The following is a 23,780-nucleotide window of genomic DNA, read 5'->3' as shown; positions in this document are numbered from 1 at the left end:
CCCCTTGGTTATGCCCTGTATACTCTTGTAACATGTAGTGCCAAAATAGACAGTAATCCTCTTATCTGGGATTGTGAAGCAAGTAATAATAGAGCACAAGTCAGTGTCATCAGTTCAGAGCTGTTTTTCTGATAAACATATTGTCATTTTGTACCTGCTAGATTCTTTAGCACTTCTTAATCTTTATATTAGCTAAGTCTTTCTTTCCAGCTAGAACTGTTAATGTTTCGTAGTAGTAACGTCGCCTGCAATCAAGACCTCTTAGTATTCATATTCCTAACTGGTACACTTGCTTTAAAAAGGCCACTGAGATTTTGAGTTGTGTAATTCAGCTTATTTCCTAATACGAGACATTTTCAGAAGGAAAACTGTAAGATCTCCTAGTMTGGATAAAATGTTTCAACTGTCTCATGAGGTACCCTGAAAAGACGTGAGGAGATACTGTCTGCAGACTGTTTATCTTATTTAGAAAATACGAGTTCACTGCTATACAGCAGTGCGCACAGAGTAAGCATGTGCTGGAGTAAAAAAACTATTACCTATGCAACAAGCAGAGTTRGAGCAGAAAGGAAGATCTGGAAGTGTTTATTTAATATTAATGTCTTTGCGCTTATGAAGGCCAGAGTCATGATAGCTAACTGCTCTCTTGGTCTTGTGGTTCTCATGTCTGGCATCTAATGACCGTTAAATTCAGAGAAGCTTTCCAGAAAAGTTAATAAAATCACAGCTATCTATAGGAACATTCATGTTCCCACTGAAAATGATAAGAATGTACCTGATAGTGAATGGGAGCAGGATCAGATCTGTAAAGTTTTTCCATTTTTTAAACTGCAAAGAGATCCTCTGAGTTTTTTTATATCAAATTTATTTAAGTAATGGGAAATAAAAATTTGTCARGTCAGCAAAACAGACAAAAATAAAGCAGGGTTCCTTTTACATTGCGAAAACAGTTTGGGAAAGTGGTGCCATTTTTTTTCATCTGAGTTTGATGGCAAAAGTATTTTTTATGGAAAAAATGGTTATCAGTGTACACTTATCTGCAAAGCTTGACATTTTGAGATACATTTTTGCATCGTAATTCTCGATTCCTATTTTTCATTTCAATTTGCATTCATTCTTGGGTGGAAAATACAAAGGTCCTATTTGAAGACTACTGTCTGCATGTCTCCTCTTGCTCTGATTTTCACCCATTATATTATTTATAGCATGTTATAGACTTTACTAGGAGATGAAGAATTTTTGTGTTTGCTCACATTGAGAATACCATCCCTGAAACTTCAGGCTTACCTGTTTTGACGTTTTGTAAATATTTCATCGATGATTTTCAGTAGCGTGTACTAATAAAAGGATGATTCTTGTGCTGACTTACTATTTGTGCAGTACCACTAATATAACACAGTTTGAGTTGTACCTGAAATCACAGGCAATTAGGATAACTGTAAGGGACCATCCACAGACTTTTCAGTTTTGTTTAGAGTTACCTGTGTTTAGGCAACTCTGTGCCACTTCTACGGATAAGTGGTATCTATTCAAATGACTTTATTGTTCAGTTTGGGGAGCCAACTTTTGTATCAAATTGCATTTAATATATTGTTKTGCAGATTGTCTATAACTAAGTACATTTGTGGAGTTAATGTATTCTTATTGCTTATTATTATGTGGTCAAGAAGTTACATATCAAAGTAATTACATACTTTCTCCAAGGAATAACTCAGAGTACTGGATTAGGGTCACCACATTTAATGATTATTTATGTCACAAGAAAAAAGCTGAACAAAAACATTTGGGTTTGGGATTTTTCTATTTTGATGAATTTTTAAGTGTATAACACTTCATTTCCTTAGTCATCCGTGATTCTCTCCAGCTGAATGTTAGTAGAACTATGTAATAACCCACTGGTAAATGAACAAAATAGTTGAATTCTGAATTATAGGCTTCTTAATACCCTTAATAGCCTGGATAATATGTTAATATAATGCCAAAAAGAGTGAATCAATTCCCCAGTCCCTTTTTCCTTATTGCAGTGCCTTATCTTTGTCAGTCAGCATTTTCGTGTCACTCCTGTGTAACTGAAGGCTGCCACYGGAAGGGAGGCTTTTCCCTTCCTTGCCTTTTTCTCTTACTGCAGACACGTGTTGTTGCCCTTTCCCTTGCTTTGGATTTAATGATTTTGTGGCTACAGTGTGAATCAGACCTACTGACTTATCTGGCAGAAGACACTCTCACCGCTATGGACAGGAAGAGTTTTTAGCTGGGACCAGATCATTCACCCAGCTTCCTGTGGTAGGGATAGGCTGGGTGGCTTGGGATGGGTCCCACTTTCAGGACCACCCCCGGTGTAGCAGCCTGCCCTCGCATCCACTTACATGTCATGTGAAACCACATGCAGAGCCCCAAGTCACATCTGTCTCCCGTGCTTTCTTTGGAGAGCTGAAAAGAAGCAGCTGTAGCAAACATCTGACTCCTTGAGTCTTACTTTTTTTGAAATGAGAGCTATTTAGCTGAATAGATCATGTATTTTTAGTATTTTTTAAGAGAGGACTTTTGTTTTTATTATATTTGGAATCATGACTTCCCCTTTGCACGTCTTCTAGTGGAAGGAACAGATTTCTTCTTCCTTTTGTTTCTTTTCAAAAGTGCGAAAATCTCTTGAAAAAAATCTAATAGTTGGTTCTGTTATCCTCCCCAAGATGGCTGTAAAATTGCAATGCAGGTGTAGCATCATCAGTCGGAGGAAGCCTAAGTTTGTTTTTAAAGTGGCATAGCATACTGTAGGACTAAATGGAGGCTTTCTGTCTTGTTGGTAACTRTATGAATATTTTAAGAATATTTTCTGTGTAGTTTTTTCATATATTATTGTGAATGCCTGAAGTTTCYACCCTGTAGGTAGCAGTACATGATCCATTAATATGCTTTTATACACTTGTAAGTATAAATTTTAAGGTAATAATGTAATTAATAGCAATACAGTATTCATTAATATGCTTATGTAGAATAGTAGCTAAATATAAAACCTATTTGGTTTTATATGATACTGGATATTGGTCTGTATTTCAGCTGACTATGAGACATTATACAAATTGAAGATGAAGTAGAATTTGATCCTGAAACCCGCACCTCAAATGATTAATGTATTTACATTAYTCCATTGCACTTCTCATTGATGAGGGAAAAACAGCTCTTTTGGAGTTACTTTTACTAAACCTGGAAATTCCTATCATAGAATTGATGGTACSTTGAAGATGACCCCTTCCCCCCCGGTTCCTGTTCCCTTTTCTAAACATTAGAACTTGATACAAGAATTTAACCTCCTTTCTATTCCCTTACGCTGATGCCATGAGCAGGTGCAGGTGCTAGATGCCATGGAGCTGCCTGGACATGCCTCTGTTTTAGCCAAATATTTGCAGCTCTTAGGCTGGATTTCTGTTACCAGAAAGTTGAAAGTGGCTTGATCACAGGCTCAGGATCTGGACCATATGTTGAGTAACTRAAATAGTATCTCAGAGACATGACGGTTTGTAGCACAGGATAGKTTCATTATTTTGTGTGGGATAACAATACAGAAAGTTGATCTTGCATCTTTCTATTAAAAAGTCATTTATGATTCTCTTTCTAATGGTATTTTTTTCAGCTGAAAAAGTGGCATTGGTCTGTAAGCTTAACAGAACTCAGGGGGCTCAATAACAGAWTCTGAAGACTAATTTTTATTCTGGATTAATACCAGCCTCTAAAATTATTATTGGCTGGTACATATATAATATGTAGGGTCCTGACTAGATTAAAAGCCTTGTCTTGACCTTGGCTTTGTGTAACCTGATCTGTATTGTAAGGATCTTATGTTTCCATTTTTTCAGTTGTAAAAATTATAGATGGGAAACTTGCATAAAACCTTCCATTCCATTCTGCCAGTATTTGAGTTCTTGATTAGAGAAAATGCTGGTACATGCGTATAACCTTTGTTCAGAACAGCACTCAGATGTGTTTAAGCTCCATCTATTAGCAGAAATAYATGTACAGTTTTCAGGACATTAATGTATAGTTGCCTTTGAATCGGACAGATTGTCTTTCTTAATTTTGCCCATGTATTACTAGCTACGGACTGTAAAGTATTCTTAAATGTCACATATTCTTTGTTTCACTGAACTGGGTTACAAATTCCTTTTATCTCTGCAGAGTCATAGGATTTTGCAGCTGTGATCAGACTCATTAATTAATGACAACTTCAATTAAAAAAAAAAAGATAGGGACTTCATCATTCCCCATAATAAGCCCCCTTTTCTTCCTCCGCAGCAGTCTTTCTCTTGGCATCCTGTGTCCTTGCAGACATCCTCATGGTGCTGCCAAACTCACATTGTTCTGCCTTATCTCAAACGTTTCTCTTTCATCTCTGAAGATCAGTGGAAGTTGAGTTCATGGTAAAGCGTTCACACCATAATCTACTTTCAGATACTGCGATGATGAATGTGGCATAAAAGATCAAAAAGATAGCGTAGAATAACCTTTTGAGATTAAGTGCTATAATTTCTTTTATTGACTAGCACAGAGGGAGGTGGAAATTATATCCTACTAAGCTGTTTCGTTTGATTCCAAATACATTATTATTAAAATGGAAAGTCAAAGAGTTTTCRTTTTAAAATTTATAGGAAGAGACAGAAAGTGTAGTAAAGTTGTTATATGCTTTTTAAAATAGCATTAAGAGGAAGTAGGTGGATATGCAAAAATGTTAGCATGTAAATTTATTTGAAGACACAAACCAGGAGAGCATGTGCAGAAAAGAGCATTTGTGGAACCTCATCTACTTAGCAGTGGATATGGTCTATTTTTCAAGCYGGGCCTTTCTGTTTTCTCTGCTAAAGGAAGTTAATGCACCTCTGCAGCGATAGATAYCTCCAGCTGTGTGGAACTAAGCCCACTGTGATCATTTATGTGTATATTTTTAAACTGAAATGTGGGAGGGGGAATAGCTTCCATTCTTTAAGATTAGARCTTGATTGCTTGGCCCTCTTTTACATCTTTCCTAATCACAGATATCTGAAGTTGTATTAACTTGGCAATGACAACCTGTGGGGGAAAACTTGGTAGAGAAATTGGATATACCAGTTGGTAGTAATAACTACAATATTGCAGAATTGTTGTGAATGTTTGATTCATTCAGCAAAATCTCTCCAAAAAGGCTTTCAGCCTTCTATTTTTCGTTTGTTTTGAGCAGAATCAAGTATCAGAAGAGAAGCCTGCATGCAAAATGTGTGACATAGGTGAGGTTATTGAAAAACTAGTTAGTTAATAATTTGTCCCAAATCAYCACTCCTATTTTTCGTCAGAGTATCTCAGGAATATTCCTCAAACTGGRCAATTTGGAAAGAAAGACATATTCTGATTTTATTTAGTCCTGTGAAAATCTGAAGAAATTTCAGTGATTTCTGTGGATTTTTTTTCTCTGTTATATTGGTGTAAAGAAGAACACAGTACAGTCCAAACCTTTTATTTTTTGTTTTTTAAGGTTGTGTAAATAGTTTATTTTTGACTTTAGCTGCTGAGCTGGTTTATTTTGTGATCAAACCATTCCTTTTTTTCATTATTGTATGAAAATTAGAAACTGAAAACAATATTAAAATATTCYGTTGAACAAAAACTGTTTTGTTGGACACTTAAAAATGTACAACTGGAATATTCACAACAAAGGCTAGGGAAGGTTATGCCCATCAGCCTTGCGTTAAATATCCTGAGGTAAGAGCCTAAAGTGGTGTCTTTGAATGCTTTCTCCTGTGGAAAAGAAGGTGCATGCTGTTAAAAAGAGTTTTCTGCCTTTTTTTTTTTTTTTTTTTTAATGAGTGAAGCTGAGAGGTAATTTAGTTTGGTTATTCAGCTATATTTGCTAAGAGCGAGTGTCTGCTTCTGCTGTCATATGTCTGCTCATTCTCCGCTGCAATGTTTTGATCTTTTAGTTGTTAAGTTTTTCCCAGCAGTTTTAGAGTTTTAAAAAGCRTAATATTGTGTTACTACTGGTTTTCTGTTTTGCAACATTTCCCTGAGTGGTTTATTATGTGAGTCAGCGGATGGTGACTTAACTGCACTTGATCCAAGGAGAGTTCTCATTCTGTAAGTGTGTCTCAGGCTCAAAAAATCTCAGAAAAGCACTTGCAAAGCAGTGAGCAAAGTACTAGTAGTGTGCCGTTTGGGAGCACAAGTGGAGCGACCGTGCTTGGTTCAGCCATGGTTTGCACAGCTGGGGGAGCAGAGTTAGATTCGAGACAACGCTGTGTCAATCCCGTATACCGTGGGTCACGCGGTCACCTCAGTGCGTCAGATTCGCTAAGTAAGTGCTGTGGTTCAGCGGATGAGTTGCTCAGCTTCGGCTGAGGAGAGGAGGAAATTGTTGTAGAAGATACCTCAAAGTTAGCCTGAGCTAACTCTCTGCAGAATGTACCGTGTGATATTTGATTTCTGTGTTCTGTGCATGAGTGTTACCACGATTTACTGCATGACATTAAGGTATCAAATATAAAAGATTATCAGCATAATGCTCTGAAAGCATAGATCTGAGCATGTTATATTAATTTATAAATAATTTACATAGTATTTTTTGTCCAAGGTAATAAGATAGCCAAAGAGATTTTTGTTCTTAAAGTGAATATTTCATTGTAGATGAACATTTTGTAGAGCAAAATTTAAGAGAGTTTTGTTACCAGTGTAATTTGATTATTCAAACTTTTACATTATACCTTTATTTCACAAGAAACATGTCTTACTCTACATCTTGAAGCAAATGTGTGTAATGAAGACATGCGAGTACTGTACTGAATTTGTAATCCATACTATCAATAATTAATCTCATTACAATATGGTTTGTTAAAATTGTCAATATAGTGGATTACAATTACAACTAAGTATAATATGCAATATAGAAATATACTGAAAGTTTTATATTTGCTCTTTGAAAGAGAAGAGCGAAGCATGTTTGCATTGCTTTGCTGAGTAACATTTTTACCCTCTTCTCTACCTGTGAGATGTGTGCTTTTATTGTTTTTGTGGCAAATTTATCAATATGAATCTGAAAATTTAGTTAAGGGTCCACCAGTGTGCTGAGGTACATCTCTTCTGCCACATGTTATAAAAATCTTCTATTCAGTGGAAGGATGCCAAGCAGATTTTCATTAGACTTGGATAAGCTCTGTCAACAGCAAGACCACTAGTAACACTTATAATCATGTTTTTTCCAAGTAACTTCAGTATTATTCTTTGAGTTCTTCTGTCTGTCGGTGTCTCTGTCTCCTTCAGAGTAATTTAATAACTGAGGTTAAGATTTCCCAAGGGGCCTAAGGAAGTCCGGGACCCAACTTTCAGTGAATTTCAGTGGGATTTAGGCCTCATATTTAATCTTCCTTGCAAACATAATCCTAAAGTTTCAACAAATAACTTCCTTGTGGTAAACTGATTAAAGACTGCGATAGTATGCAGATTGCATATGCAAGTGMAGTCTTCCAGTTGAATCTTCCTATATGTAAATAACCAAAAGCATCTTTTCTCTGAAGGGTGATACAAACTGGCAAAGATATGAGAAAAAAGTCATTGACTTGCTTAAGTAAGCAAACTCAAAGTAATGCAATATTTTTTATTTTTGCTGAAAATCATTATTTTATTTCCTAAGGCTGGCTGAGCAGTTTTTGYGTATTCGGTTGCCAGTACCAGCACTGGCTTTTCCTACGTGTTCTTGCTCTTTGCTACTATCAGAGGTTTAGGCAGTCAGAGTATGGAGAGATGCTGCGAGGAAGGCTAAGGCCCAGTTGGAATTGAGTCTGGCAAGGGATGTCAAGGACAGTAGGAAGGGCTTCTTCAAATACATCAGCAGCAAGAGSAGGACTAGGGAAAATGTGGGCCCGCTACTGAATGGGGCGGGGGCCCTGGTGACAAGGGATACAGAGAAGGCAGAATTACTGAATGCTTTCTTTGCTTCAGTCTTCACTGCTAAGGGCAGTGCCCATGAATCCTGCAGCCTGGATGTGAGGGAGAAAGTCCAGAGAAGGGAAGACTTTCCTTTGGTTGAGGAGGATAGGATTGGAGACCTTCTGGGCAGGCTAGACACCCACAAATCCATGGGCCCAGATGGGATGCACCCACGGGTACTGAGGGAGCTGGTGAATGTTGTTGCCAAGCCGTTCTCCATCATCTTTGAGAGGTCCTGGAGAACTGGAGAGTTGCCTGAGGACTGGAAGAAAGCCARTGTCACTCCAGTCTTCAAGAAGGGCAAGAAGGAGGACCTAGGCAACCATAGGCCAGTCAGCCTCACCTCCACCCCTGGAAAGGTGATGGAACAGCTCATTCTGGATATCATCTCCAGACATATGGAGGAGGAGATGATCAGGAGTAGCCAGCATGGATTCACCAAGGGGAAATCCTGCTTAACCAATCTGTAGCCTTCTGTGATGGAATGACTGGCTGGGTAGATGAGGGGAGAGCAGTGGACGTTGTGTACYTTGACTTCAGCAAGGCTTTTGACACTGTTTCCCATAACATCCTCCTAGAGAAGCTCAGGAAGTGTGGGTTGGACGAGTGGACAGTGAGGTGGATTGAGAACTGGCTGAAAGGCAGAGCTCAGAGGGTTGTCATCAGTGGCGTGGAGTCTAGTTGGAGGCCTGTGGCTAGTGGTGTCCCCTAGGGCTCAGTACTGGGTCCCATCCTGTTCAACTTTTTCATCAGTGACCTGGATGAGGGGACAGAGTGCCCCCTCAGCAAGTTTGCTGATGATMCCAAGGTGGGAGGAGTGGCTGAGACACCTGAGGGCTGTGCTGCCATTCAGAGAGACCTGGACAGGCTGGAGAGTTGGGTGGAGAGGAACCTCCTGAGGTTCAACAAGGRCGACTGCAGAGTCCTGCACCTAGGGAGAAATAACCCTAGGCACCAGTACAAGCTGGCAGCTGACCTGCTGGAGAGCAGCTCTGTGGAGAAAGACCTGGGAGTGCTGGTGGATGACAGRTTGACCATGAGCCAGCAATGTGCCCTTGTGGCCAGGAAGGCCAATGGTCTCCTGGGGTGCATTAGGAAGAGTGTTGCCAGCAGGTTGAAGRAGGTGATCCTGCCTCTCTACTTAGCCCTTGGTGAGGCCTCATCTCGAGTACAGTGTCCAGTTCTGGGCTCCCCAGKACAAGAGAGACATGGAGCTACTGGAGAGAGTCCAGCGTAGGGCTACAAAGATGGTCAGAGGGCTGGAGTATCTCCCCTATGAGGAACGGCTGCGAGAGCTGGGCCTCTTCAGCCTGGGGAAGAGCAGACTGAGGGGGGATCTTATCAATGTGTACAAGTACCTGAAGGGAGGGTGTCAAGGGGACGGGGACAAACTCTCTTCAGTTGTCCCGTGTGACAGGACAAGAGGCCATGGGCAGAAATTGAAGCACAGGAAGTTCTGCCTGACCGTGAGGGGGAATTTCTTCACTGTGGGAGTGACGGAGCACTGGCACAGGTTGCCCAGAGAGGCTGTGGAGTCTCCTTCTCTGGAGATCTTCAAGGCCCGCYTGGATGCATCCCTGTCTAACATGCTCCAGGTGACCCTGCCGAACGGGGAGGCTGGACTAGATGATCTCCGGAGGTCCCTTCCAACCTTACTGATTCTRTGATTCTAGGGTTCCCTGGAAGAGAGCGAGACACCCCAGGTGGATAGACACAGCCTGGAGGGCACCTGGCTCCYGAGGGTCCTGCAGGCTGCCGTCACGACGGGGCCTCCTATCCCGGACCTGTTTCTGGCAGTGGTTTAACGCTAGAGAAATGCATCGGGAATGTCGGGTCCGCTCTGGTCCTTCSCATGCATCATGTGCCCAGGGAGGAGTCCCGGGCAAGTAGAAGGCTTTGGAGGTGTTTYGAGGCTGCGTGGCCAGAAAGGGGAAAGGTTTCTTGTCCCTTGGCATCCTTCCTTTTGAAGGATGTTGCCTCTGTTTGCAGATCTACAGAGTCAAAAAGTGAGTTTGTGGGATAATTTCAGGTATTGTCTGTGTTGAATYAGATTTCTTTGCAGCGTTAGCCCGATGCAAAGTTATATTTGTGTAGAACAACTCAATCACAGTGGAGAGTCTGCCACATCCCTAGGAATATTGTTGCAGCCRTTGATTATCCGGTTAAAAAGTTATTGTCAAAAAAGTGTGCTAAAGTTGACCGAAAACTGTTTGGCTGCAGCCTCTAGCCACTATGTTRTTTATGTCTGCCTGCTCAAAGAGAGTAACTTTTACTATTAGAGAATAACACTGTATTTATTAATCTGCTAATTCAAGTAGCTGAGAAACAAAGCTGTCACGCCTGATTTTACTCGTAAAAGGGAGAAAGAAACAGAAGAYAGTCTTTATTTAGAAGAATTACAGACTAAATAAAAGGATATTGGCCAGTTTCCCTGGAGATATGCCAGCTGACTAATTAAATTATCTAATTAGTGAAAAATAATTACAGATGATTTATACATCTTTCAACTTTTCTAAATCAACCATGGATGTAGATGGGTTTTTTGAAATATCTTATATTTCAAAAATATATATAGAGAGAAATATCTCTCTAATAATGTAAATCAATTTCTCTTGGGTCAAACATTTTAAGTTARTAATTCTTCTTCCTTATTTTATTAACATATTAATATATCTTACTGTGACTGGGAATGAGCTGCAAATGGAGCCCTAAATCACATTCACAATTCATGTTTTAAAAAGGAAGACAAGTATAATTAAATATTACTGTTAAAGAGAACCTTTTGGAAGAGTAATTACTTTTTCAGTGCTACGCTCAATGTTTAAATTGACATTTATGACATTCAGTAGCAATGATTAAAATATTCTGATGGCTTTGCTCTGGCAAATTCTAAATCAGTTAAATGTGATTATTAGAATATATTGATACAGTAATTTTCCTGTAGAAAAATACCAAATAATTTGCTTTTGATAAGATTGAAATTTTTACTTTACATTTTATTATTTTGCTCTTTTTGTAGGAATATAGGCTAACATTTTTTAAAAAGGTRGTTTTTACTTCATATATAACCAAAGAAAACTAAACAAGAAAATATATTATAATAACAGAATGATACCAAAGCAAAATATGTTCAGAATTTTTATTTCATTAGAAATATGTATGTTTTGGCTTGGAATGCCAATATCTAAGTCTTCCTCTGAGGTGAACATTCATTTCTTTCAAAAACCTAACTAAGTCTGRCTAATCAATCATTTATTTAAAGAATCTTTCTGTTGCTTACTGTTGCTACTTCTTGGGACTTGGTCAAGAGTGCTACACTGTTTTATGGAGCGCCCATTGCTTCRCTGACTGTGATGAGGAAAGGAGCTGCTAGGGCTTTTGAGGGAGTTTTCTGCTAACATTTCTCCATAGTGTGAAATGTCTACACAAGGGTAAAGATAGCCCTTTCCCTACCTGAAGGATTATTTCCTCAGGGTCTTCACCAAGTGGAGGCACGAGATTTTTTTATTTCCCCACTGGCCAATGCTCTTTGGTTGCCTTTTGGTATACATCTTTGCAGTCACTAGTTGACTGGGACAGAACAGCTCCTATTTGTGTCACAACTCCAGTTATAGAGCTTCCTCATTAATTCAAAAGATTAGATCCTGGTCAAGACCAGAAGTCTTTTAATTCTGTTCAGTGAATCAAATTCAGGACCAAGGAAGTTCCCATTGGTCATCGTATCTGGTGCTGCCGTAGGGATGTGCAACATAAGTTTCTCCCGCTTTGCCAGAATTAAGACCATGGGCCAGCTTGCCATATCTTTGGTTCCGTATGAGGCTTGTTATTTAGACAGTGTTTGTACTATCTAAAATCTGGCTAAGCACTCTTTCCTTCAAGGCAGTTTTCCTTCTCCTGCTCCCGTTCTATTAGAATTTGGGATTAGAATCGTTAAGGACATCTAGGTGTTGCAAAAAAACAGATTTTTTTTTTTTTTTTGTGGATATCAGTGAAAAAGAAAGAGGAAGCCTCCATTTCTTATTGATAAGGAAGTTATATTTGGATGTTGAAGGACTTTATTTTGATCCCTGCTCTGCTTGATCCTGCAGTGAAAAACTCTGCTTTGTCCACRTAGAACACAGTTTAATGAAGTCTCACATGTATCTGATGATCTCTCTGTAGAGAGACAGAGAAGGAGAGACGCGTGTCCAGAACCCAAAGCTCAAGTTTTATTCCAGAAACAAACTTTTGAACATAATTCTAGTTTTGAGAAAATACCCAGGCAATATTTGTTCTTATGAAAACAAAGAGCAAATTTCAAAATTTGGGAAGTTTTMATAAAATGAAATTGTTGTCCTCTAGCCAGTGCTATTTATAACTCTTACGTGTGGATGGAAGCTTTTTTTCAGACTTGTTGGCCTGTAGCAATATTTTCATTATGATTTCAAATATGGCTACAAGACTTTGCACTTCATTTTGCCAAATGTTATTTAATATTTTTTTATATTCAGTCTGTTGCTGCTTTCAACCYTTTTGAATGAAGAAAAACAACTTGCTTAGCAGCACAAAAAATGCTAATGAAACAAACAGGGTCATCTGCAAATGACTGGAATAACATGCTCTTGCTTACAGGCAGATTTTCAGTCAGATATGACTAATGAACTATAATTCCTGTTGTTTCCATTGAAAGATGAAAATGGAAGTACAATTTACAAAGAAAACAGGAAGAAATGCTATTAGAATTGTCCTTTGCAGTCTATGAATAAAAAATAATCAAGGGAAAACCAATCACTAACAACTAACATTTTCAATTATTAACCTGTGCTTCCTAGGTATAAACCAATTTTTGAAAGGAAATTAATTCTGAGAAACTATAATTAAAATAATTTCCTCTTTCTTTGCTCATTTACTTTGCTTGTAGGACAAATAAAAAACCAATAAATATATATAAATTCTCTGTCAACACTATTCCTTCCCTTTTTTGCAGTATCTTTCACACAGTTTCTTTTCTAGGCACAAGGAATCTGTGCCTAGAAAAAAGTATATATGTTACCTAATGTGCCTGTCGAAATCCAATGTTTGTGTGTGCCATTATCCCATTTGTGTACAATAATCAGTAAAGCCCAGATGCATAGAGAAGCAAAGTGATCAGGTCTCTYTTGGGTTTAAAAATATTTCAGTCTCTTTCTTACATTTGCTTATTCGTGTTCTAATCAGTGAGGTCTGCTTGAAGGGCAAGTTTCAGCTTCCACAGTTTTTGAATTTTATCTCAAAATTTCTTATCTTAATAAGATAAGAAGATCTTCAGATAAATTATGTTTATCTGAAGAAACGGGGATGAGATGCAAATGGACAACCTCATTACAGTTTAGTTAGAAGCAAAGTATTAAARAAAATGAAAGCTAGTTTTAAAAAGTTGGTTTCAGATTAACGAAGTCTTGTTTAAGCACTTGCTTAAATTTATGCCAGGGAATGCCCAATGAAAATTAAATCCTTGTGTGAATACTGTCAACTGCTAAATTGTTAAAAAAAAAAAAAAAAAANAAAGAAAAAAGCCAAGCAATTAAAAAGCAGAGATGAGCTATTCCCCTTTGATGTGAATATTACTTAATGGAAAGAATGACTGTAAATTGAGAGTCTGCTCCAGTATCTCTTAAAAATATCAGACAGCTTCAGTGTACGTCTGTTTGGAACATAACTGTGCCATACAGATAAGTGCCAAATCCTGCTTGACTGACTTAAAGGGTCCTGCTAGTGTGAAGAATGAATCCAGTTGTGTGGATTTAGCTTTTGGCATTCGAATGAATGAAAAATAAGAAAAGTTATCTAACAAGTTCTTTCTCAGATTTTAGATGTTAAGACTTTTAAAATAATTTATAGTAGTATAATAATAATTTGCTTAYGATGTAGGACAACAGTTATATACAGCGGATCATTCCCTGGGTGAAAATGAACATTACATTTGTGAAGTTTCCCTGAAGGTAACATTGGGATGCTGGCARACTAAGGAAGTACTCAGTAGGTATTTACTTGAATGGTCAAGTAAATCTTGATCACCAAAGTGATCTTTGCCCAGTTCCAGTAGTTAAGGGTGTTTAGGGAAGGACACATCCTTTAAGAAACRTGCGCTTATGATAATTCTGAGTCTTGGACCTCAGAGCTAGTGACACCCTAGGGATATTTGAAGCTGTCTTCTGTTTGTAACACTGCATACTGCAAGAGACTTGACAAGCTTGAAGGTGTGGATTTTTTTCAATAGCTGATTTACATAAAATAACAACCAAGGGCAAAATTCTGCTGTTCAGTTCAGCTTTTTATTTTCTCACTGAATTCAGCACAAGTTGCATCTGTATTTCTGAGACTTAAATTTTTGCAAAAGTGCCCTTCCAAATCAAAATTCCCTACTGAGGAAAAAACACCTCAGAGGTTTAAGAAAGACTGTTTTGTTTGTTCTCTTATTCATGCATATAAGAAGATGTTGACACTTCAGTTTATTAAAAGCATTTCTTTAGGGAATCAATGCCTTTAGTCTGTGGAAAGAATGTCAGAGCATCTTTGTTTCCAGTTTAGGGTCTGATCATGCAAGTATATATAAGCTTATCTTTGCTTGTGAACCATTTACAGCAATGGGGCTTTTCCATATGCTTCAAGGCAAATTTAGTGGTATGTGCTTTTAGAATACTGTCACCAGAAGGTTCTTGCCTTAAAAWTGGTTTAAAAGCTGATAAAGCTGGAAAAGGCTAGTTTGCTTAATTATCTAGTCTAAGAATGTGCTCATGCATGGTATTTGAATTCAGTTAACCACGTTGATTTGGAAACTGCATGTAGAAATTGCCACTCTTTAGCTAAACTCTTACAACAGATGTGTCTTTTCCATGCTTGCTTACTATCCCCAAGTTATGGCTGGTAATATTAGCAAATGTTTATTTATAAGTGAATACAAAGAGATAAAAGCAAGATTTGAGGAAAAAATGGTAATATTTGTGTTGCTAAGTGAAAAAGAGTTGTCTCTAGAGAATGAGATGGTTTGCAGTTGGCTCTTTTGTCTCTAGTTGGCCCTAGTTCTCAGATTTTAGACTAAAAGATTGAAGATTCCATTTTAAGCATGGGAATAGTTTATCTTGGGGCTATCTTTTTAAGCAGGGTATCTCTAAGGCTGACATAAAATGGTACAAATGCAAACCTGTCTCCTCTGATATCTTCAGTGTTTCCAGATTTTGGACTGCATGCACAAACTCTCCTGGTAGTGTTATCTAATGACCTCTGTTGAGTTCAATAGATGATATAARATAAATTCTTTTATAGTAATTGTGTCTTCATAATTCAGTGAGTGACACAGAGCAGCATTGCAGTGACAGCATATATGAAAGATGCTCTTTGAGATAGGCAGCCTATTTTAACGTATTTCAGTTGGGTCTATTCTCCTGTTTCTTGTGATATTAGAATCAGTTCATGTGAAGATGATCGTAATGTTATAAAATATGATCCCAACTGGGGAATAAAAAGCATAAAGCCATTCAGAAATGACAGCTTTTTAAGCCAAGGAACCACTTTGTTTTGATACTTATGGTRTCTTAGTGATGAACCTGTGAGAGAAAACTGCAGATACAATTCTTTTCATCTRGCATCTGTAATTCATTGGTATATTTATATTTAATATTACTTTCAGCATTTTTAATAGAGTGGTAAGATGGACATTCACTGTTAGTTTGCACAGCAGACATGCTGTCGTGCTTTAGTTTGCTTCTCTAAGGTCATGCTTGGTTTGCTTCTCTAAAAGCTCGTCTCAAATCTATTTAATCTGCTTGTGGAAGCTCAGTAGTAAATATATACTATACAAAGATTAAGGAAGCCTGCTGGAGTTGTTTTGCTGCTCTATTTATTACTGTGATTGGAGCATCTCATCTGATAGACTTCTTAAGTCACAGTAATGCTAATACATTTTGAAAGGATAATACATTTTGAAAGGAAATGATATAAAGATTTAAACTGAACATTGTTATCTGAAATGCAACAAGGCGCAAAGCATTGTTTCTACTGAGTAAATAACCACATTTAAAAAATCTTAAAGCATATGTAGATAAGATTGGTGTATGTGTTCAAGGAGAAAAGAACATGAACTTAGTTATTACCTGACTTAAAGGCTTTTAGGAAGGATGCCTAGGTTCTGCTCACAAGTCCTGACAAGGTGAGTTAAATGCAGCTTTGTAAATRTGACCAGTGTTTCTTTGGTAGCTGCTTTACCCTTTTTCCTTGCTTCCTCATTACAGATATGTGAACATGAGAGGAATAGGGGAGAGCTTAGACTGAAGTCATGCGCCTTCCCAATTGAAACCTGTGTCTTGTTCTACTGTAGATTAAAACCTGCTCTGTATCTTGAAGAATTCTGCCACTGACTATTCTCCAGTGTCAGCATAAGCACATCTTTTCAAGGAAATGTGCTAGCAGAAGGAATAGGGAAGAAGCTTTGRTAACATGGTGGTGTTTCTTTTCCTTGAAAAATCCTAGACTATAATCTCATGTTGCCGTCTTCCTTTCTGGAGCCCCCTAGATCTCCTGACACAGAATTCAGGCAGAATTACACAGTTCATCTTGCCATTTCTGCTGAAGCTCACTCCCTAGTTTAGACAGGTGACCCATAAACATAGACTTTTTCTTACTAATTCATACGGGCAAAAATAGCTAYCAATTTTTTTTTTAATTTATGCATTGTTGTTTTTATTCTTCCTTGTGCTGTTCTTTCAGGATGAGAGTTGTCCAGCAGGCAGGGCACTGAGTTACTGCTTTGGTGAAGTAAATTATATTCCTGGCCCTTCCATTGGTCTACTGCATGACCATAGGTGATTCCTTTTATCTCTTTGTGCCTCTATTTTCCAGTTCATAACTTGGCACTAATTATAATTACTTTTTTGGAGTAAACTTTGAAATCTACAGATGAAAAAGGATTATGTTTGTATCTCACTAAAATGTATCCTGCAAAATTTACCAAAATTACAGTACTATCCTAACAGGAAAAAATCATGCATATAAGAAAAAATGCTTCAGAATCAACACTGTAACTTTTGCAGTATTTTGCAAATTCTAAACTTTCATCGAAAATAGCATAAAGGTCAGTTTCTGCTTGCTTTACATGTGTGAAATGAATGGTTTTACTGTGGTGATGTGCTGCCAAGATTTTAACAATAGGGTCTTTCAGAAATGTTCCTCTYTATCCAGTGATAAACCCTGTTTGGTGACATGTGTGTGCACACAGATGAGAGGGACAGAGGAATCTGTTCCTTTGTTTTTCTTTTAAAACCAACCAGCTTTTTTAGACACAGAAGCCCTACAGGCTGGTGTAGCCAAATAATGTTACATACTTGCTGTTCATCTAGATACAATATGATGTTTGCTACTTTAATTTATGATTACTGTWATGGAAAGGCACAGCTGCAGGGGTAACATGATATGCAATTGAGGATGCTGTAGGGATATCTGGTGTGTATTCCCATATGCACAAACCTTCTGGTAACTGAAGTTATCATTTGGCATGACTAGAGGAGGAAAGGGACATTCAAAGTATTGTTATGACTTCCATTTCAGTATATTTTTGTAGTACAGATAGGTTTAAGAAATATCCTTGGCAACCAAGTTATTTCATGCATACGTTGTGAATATAGGACTTTTCAGACCTATAGAGGATTCAGTTCCTATGACTTAGTCATAGAGACTTTGCTGTAATAGGTTATATGTAAAGCTTKCTTCTGCAGAACGAAATTCTGCTTTCCTGTCCTCCTATGAATAGAAACARTAGATAATATTTTCACTATCATCTTGTCAAATGCTGTCAAAATGGCAACATTCATTGGAAGAAGATTCTCAAGATATACTTTTCAATGSAGAAGAAGTCAAATGACATTGTTTGATTTTATTTCACTTCAGTAGATAAATTCCATGTGTAATTCAATTATTGTTGCTTGACTCCCTCTTTCTCCCATCCAGCAGCTTTGCTGTAATGGAGGTTTGTGGAGAAGCCTGGCGATGCATAGCCAGCTGCAGATTGGAAACAGCACAGCCTTGCTAGTTGTGGTGGTGTGCCTGAGATAATATGCCATGCTGAGAACATACCCAGTGAGACAGAGGAGCTACTCAGGAATAAAACTTCAAAGAAGTTAAAATATCCGTGGATAAATCTCACTGGGGCAAGTGAATATTTAACTGTGTCTCAACTAGGAGGCCCCTATCCCTTACCCTTATCAAGTCTATGCCAGAGGTAGAACTACAATCTTGAAGATCTGTAAACCAGATTCGGGAGAGTGGTGAAAGGTTATCCTTGGTCACTGAAAAGAAGCTGCACAGAGAGAGAAAACAAGCCAATTTATATTTAAATACAAATAGCCAGTGTAGGCTGTTCCTCCCAGCTCATGTTCTGGAGAGAAAATGCAAACTTGAAAAAATATGCATCATCTTTGGTCTTTGAAATTATCTTGCTAAATACAATGTAATTTCAGTAGAGTGACTTGTCATTTGGTTTGAAGACGTGAGATTCTACATCACAGCAGCAGCAAAGTACAAGTTTCTGGAGAAAATTTTTTGCAAGGTCCAGTCAGAACAGTTTRTGGTGAATGTCATGTGTAGTTATCAAATGGGAGGGTGACCTGCAAAATCTCTCCTAGAGAGGCCCACGTATCTGGAGAAGTGTACTCGATAACATGCTAGCACTGAGTATGGACACAGCTAAGGCAGTTACTTTAAAGGTACAATTTTTCATTTCAGTGAAAACTAATCAGAAGATGATTAAATGAATCAGCTACAAATTAAATTTTGTAGCTCCTATGTCTCTATCAACAATAGCTTCCTAATTTTATCTTCTAAAGATGATTTATTATTTGGAAAAGAGCTAAAACTTGTATTTGTACAATATGCATCACCTATTTTATCACCTGGAAGGAGATATTATTGCCATTTTATAGCATAGGTTTTTATGACTTCAGAAATTTGGAGATGRCTTGCAAACATTAGCACCTGTCAAGGATATAGTTAGGAGGCTRAGAGACATATTCACGTTTCCATTAACTGCAAATTAAAAAATCATCTGGATCCCATGCTACCTGCCTCCGTAGTGTAATACTTCAGCATGTTCCCTGATCAAAACATGTATTACTTCTATTGTTAAARCTTTTCTGCTGTTGAATCAAGGCATTTCCCCAGATCAAGATCCCGGATCATGGCCAAAAGAGGATGGCCCAAAGAAGGCTAGCTGAAGATGCCAGTCAAGGGGATKAAAAGGAAGATGCTACTCTATCACCTACATATGTTTCAGAACCTCTTAGGTTCAGAAGCTAGARACCTTCTAGTGACCTGAGTGGAATTATAGTTGGAGAAATACGGCAAATATTTTCAGAATATTTCTCAGAATACTGAAATAAGTGGCCTACGTCACTCATACTCCCTCTGTATTTCCTCTCTGTAAACCTTTTAGAAACTTGAATTTACTGTAGTTACTTATATCAATTTTCTAAGCAAGCATTTGTTACACAAAATTTATTATAATGGATAGAATTTGGGTTCTTTTCACAATGAGAATTTCACAAGTAACAGTTGCTTTAGAGTTTGTCTTAACTACTTGCAATTAAGTAGCAATTTTAAAATGTCTCATAGAGCATTRTAGGCATAAAACAAATTGTTTACAGTCAATCCAGAAAGGAAAATGACTTGAATAAATGTCATAGTGAACACACTTCTATTTCACACATAGTGAAATAGTGAACACAGTTGTGGAAACTATGATGAAAATATACAGGTTTAATCAGGCAGATTTAGTGCTTTTTCTTTATTTTGTCTGTAAGATATAATTTGCTTTAATCGCTACCACAGAAAACCACGCTCTAACAGCACAGTTGCACTTTCTCAACTGTAGCCTTCCAGGATGCGGCCTATCTAATTGAGGATGGGACCAAAGAAGATGGACTCTATGTAATTCCACAGAGAGTGACTGGTCAACAAAAAACATGTGGAGAGGGAGATTTTGCAGTGAAAATTGTGTTTTCAGAGACCTGGGTAATCAGGTTATTTTTGATACGCTACGTAGTGGGACTGCAGCAGCTGAGCAAGGGTAATTGTGCCACTGGAGCTTGGGTTTCTGTGGCAGCAGGCAGCAGGCTGGAGAACAGAGATTAACCCTTAAAATCTCTCTTATCTTTCCAGCTGACAGCCAGACAGTATGGGAAGCAGGGCAGAAGCACCTTAAAGTGATGAACACTGAGATAAGTTCTGGAAGAAAATAGATGGGATGGGGGAGAATGAGAATAGTCTTTGGAAGATGGCTGTGGTCATGGTGAAATGATCAAGATCTGTATGTAAAAGGTGTCGGAATTTAAGRTTGCAACAGGTGAACTTGGCTTAGTTCAAAAGTTTTTTTAGTGCTTGATTTGTGATATGCAGAGGTGGAACAGGAAAGGATATAGAAGTAGAAGTGGCAGGATTTAGGAGTGAGACAAATTACAGCCTTTAAAGTATCCACCGTTCAAAATCTGAGAATGAGATCAGGATTCCCGAATCTAAGCATTCAGGTCCCATCAGCAAACAGGACAAATGTTTTAATCTGCTCCTGCTGGTGCCTAGTCCTGTATCTATCTGTAGGAGATGCAGAAAAGTTTCCTGGGTCCCAGGTTCAGCTATGCCTCTCACTTGTGTCTTGGTCTCATGCCAGGATGAAACACATTTGTAGTCTTTCCTTCCCTGGGTATGTCCCTTGCTCCTGCAGCACGGGCACACAAGCCATGTCAGGGCTGTGGTGCTTTTTAAGAGATCCTCTGGGGTGGGTGATGGAGGAACCAGGACTGGAGGCTCCACTCTGAAGAATRTCTTGTGGAAGACACAGCACGTAGGAGGCTGCTATTGGTATCTGCTACTCCGTTATTTCAAGTGATCAGTTCTTTGCTGTCATGTGATATTCAGACTGTGATGTTGTCATAAACTATGCATGGTTACACATGAGATATATATATTTTTTTTCATTTTACTTGCTTTTTAAATATTTTTAAGCTTGTTTAAAAATAACATTAAAAAATGAAATTTACAAGATGAAATGTCCTGAACAAGGCAGGAGTCTTGTGGAAATGTGGTGTGTGGTYTGCTGATACCAGAATGTACATCAGGGCCAAGTCTGTAGCTGCGCAGATAAAAATGTAATTCTGTCAGTCTCTAAMGTAGGAATATTTGATTTCTTAACTTTGATGTTCTTTTAAATCAAGTTTCAGTCCGATGATCACTAAGCTGTAATATTTTACTTTGTTCTTTCAGGTCTTACATAATTTGTATCCTTTATTATCTTTCCTACTTGCTCACCATTAACTGTATTATTTTTATTTATTTTTAAAATTTATTAAGTTTTGATTCAAAGGAAATGTTACCAAATATGAAAAAAAATTGTCAAAATCAAATATGATATCCACCCAAAATACCAAAATAGTTTATACTTCCATCCATAATTTGACTTTTATTTATCCAGAAGTTGCTACCTTKGAAGACTGCAAAAAGTATTCATGAAGATTCTGGGGTACAAAACTCCCTGCTTTAAGAGGCATGTTTTGAATCCCTATTCTATGTATAAATAGCTAATGAAACATTGTTTTTATTGATATAYGGTTTTGACCTTTTATTTCCTCAGCCATCATGTATGTAATGGGAGCACTCGGTCCAGCAGCTGGATACTTACTAGGAGGAGTTCTTATTGGTTTCTATGTTGATCCTAGGACAACCATTTATATTGACCAGAGTGATCCTCGATTCATTGGAAACTGGTAAGTCAAGTGTTTTTTTGAAACTACTCTCTAAACTGTCAGTAGGGAATTGAGGGAAACCATGTCTCTTGAGTGCTTTTTCAAGACTAGCAGGAAACCAAGCAGGAGGAGATGCCTATAGGTTACTGTACATTATATTCTGACAGAGAGGAAATGCTTGTCACAGAAGTGCACGGGCACATTACATGGAAAATCTCCTGCTTTTGTTTGCTACAATTCTCTCTCTGATTGACACTGTGGGCACTGCCTAACAGCAGGCAGTCCCATGAAAGTGGTGGGAAAGACTGGCAGTGTTGCAGGAGGCCACAGAGGATAAGTGCTCCTCAGGGCTGGACTGGTGTGTGGAAGATGTATAAATCCAAAGCAAGCAGCGAGCAATGCTGAACTGTGTACTCTCCAGGTGGGGATTGGTAAGCATCGTTTACCCTGGTCTAGGAAAAGGTGATAGGATGGTATCCGAACAGGCCTTTCTAGTCTTGTGACTCAGGGTGATGGCTCATGGTTTAGCTAGCTRTTGATATAAACCATTAAATGATTCTCTAGCAAATAGTGAGCTTCCAGCTGCAGCTGAGATGTAACAGCCATAATTGTTCCTCAGGGTCTTTGGGCAGCCCTTGACATGTGACCTCCTGGGAAATGTCTTTYGGGAGAAGCAGGCCTTGAGGAGGTTTTGACTGGCTTTTCTGAGGCAATTCATAAGTCCGGCTTGAAAAACATGCAAACCCACAAGAGACTTCAGTTCATTATTCCAGGGGGATAGCACTATTCTGCATCTCAACAGTCAGTTGTATTGGTGACTCATTTCAAGCAGCATTTCGGTATCCTTGAATCATTTTTCTGGCTCCCTAGAGAAAATCCAGAGAGGCTTGCCTTTATTTCCACACATCTTTAATGTGGTTCTTCTCTGATTCTCAACCTCGATACGGTGATGACATGAAGCACATACTAAGGCTCAGAACAGAGCTCCAGTCATTAGCTCCAATTCAACTACTTGATAGTACATCTGTAACACTCTCTTGGAGTCCCGTCTGCTTTGGCTCAATACAAACATTATGGAACTATTCCAGTAGTTTTAGTCACTGAGGATAGGGTCAAGTTTCAGTTCATGTGCATTGGATTAGTATTTATCACTCTACCATTTCAGTCAGACTGCATTTGTTTCTGTTTATCTTAGTGATCTCTCCTGGCAATTTGATTTGAAAAATTCTTTCTTTAGAGTGTACTTCAACCCTCTGAACATAATTTCTCTATTTGTTTTGCTTTGTTCAAGAGCATTAGCTTTACAGGACAGTCTAACTGAATTTACAATGTTGTCACTAGAGAAAGGCAACCTGAGTGCTTCTGCTTATCTGTGACATTGGGGTTAACTACTCTGTGCCCTGATTTCTGTACTGATTTATCTCACAGAAAAATATTCATGATAGGAGTATAGTACAGTGTTAAAAAGGTGCTTTGATCATTTTTGAATAAGAGCAAAATAATTCACATTCTTAGTAAAATTCTTGTTTCACGTGTTTCTAAGCAAGTGCGTATTGGAATTGATAGTCAGTTGGTCAGAACTTTTCAACAGAAATCATGTTCAAGTTCACAAATGTAATTCGTTAATTAAAATTAGCTGGGCTGTATGAATAAGGAGTAAGCTTTACTTTTGACTTTATCTACAATGAAATCACCAGTGTAACTGTGCTATGGTGTGGGCATACCTGTGTGAATTTTAAATTAAGCAATTCAGAGGATGGTAAAATAACCAAAGCAGCTGGCACACATTAGTTTAGCTRCTTCTTAGGCAGTTTGCACTAAGCTCTGTGCTGCAGCAGGTGGACTGCCAGCACTGCTAGTTTAAAGCTAGCCTGGATATTAGTGCAGTGTTGTCATAGCCAAATGTGTAAGTCCCCTCTTGTTTCAGTACGTCTCAGCATGATCACAGACCATGAAGAGGCATGTAGATACTCCTATGGGAAGCCCAAAGGCATTAGTAAATCTGAATTGTAGCTTATGCTGCAGGGAGCCTGAACTAAATATCACAGGGAGAGAATATGAGCGATCAGGCAAAAAAAATGCAAAGGAATTTAA

At 38.2% G+C, this 23,780-nt stretch overlaps 1 protein-coding gene across 1 annotated transcript in view; it reads left to right on the top strand.

The window, feature by feature from the left end:
- The window catches only part of SLCO5A1 (solute carrier organic anion transporter family member 5A1), a 78,904-nt gene that overhangs the window by 12,093 nt on the left and 43,031 nt on the right, over positions 1 to 23,780 (top strand). The window contains exon 2 of the mRNA XM_085324937.1: positions 21,575 to 21,707. Within this exon, the coding sequence (XP_085181063.1) occupies positions 21,575 to 21,707 (133 nt within the window). The remainder of the gene's footprint in view (positions 1 to 21,574; positions 21,708 to 23,780) is intronic.

The sequence above is a fragment of the Rhea americana genome, unplaced genomic scaffold (genome assembly GCF_003343005.1).
Source record: "Rhea americana isolate MKP2758 unplaced genomic scaffold, rheAme1 scaffold_121, whole genome shotgun sequence".
NCBI classification, from domain to species: domain Eukaryota; kingdom Metazoa; phylum Chordata; class Aves; order Rheiformes; family Rheidae; genus Rhea; species Rhea americana.
The sequence above is the reverse complement of the archived record's forward strand: the minus strand, read 5'-3'. Positions and strand labels throughout refer to the sequence as shown.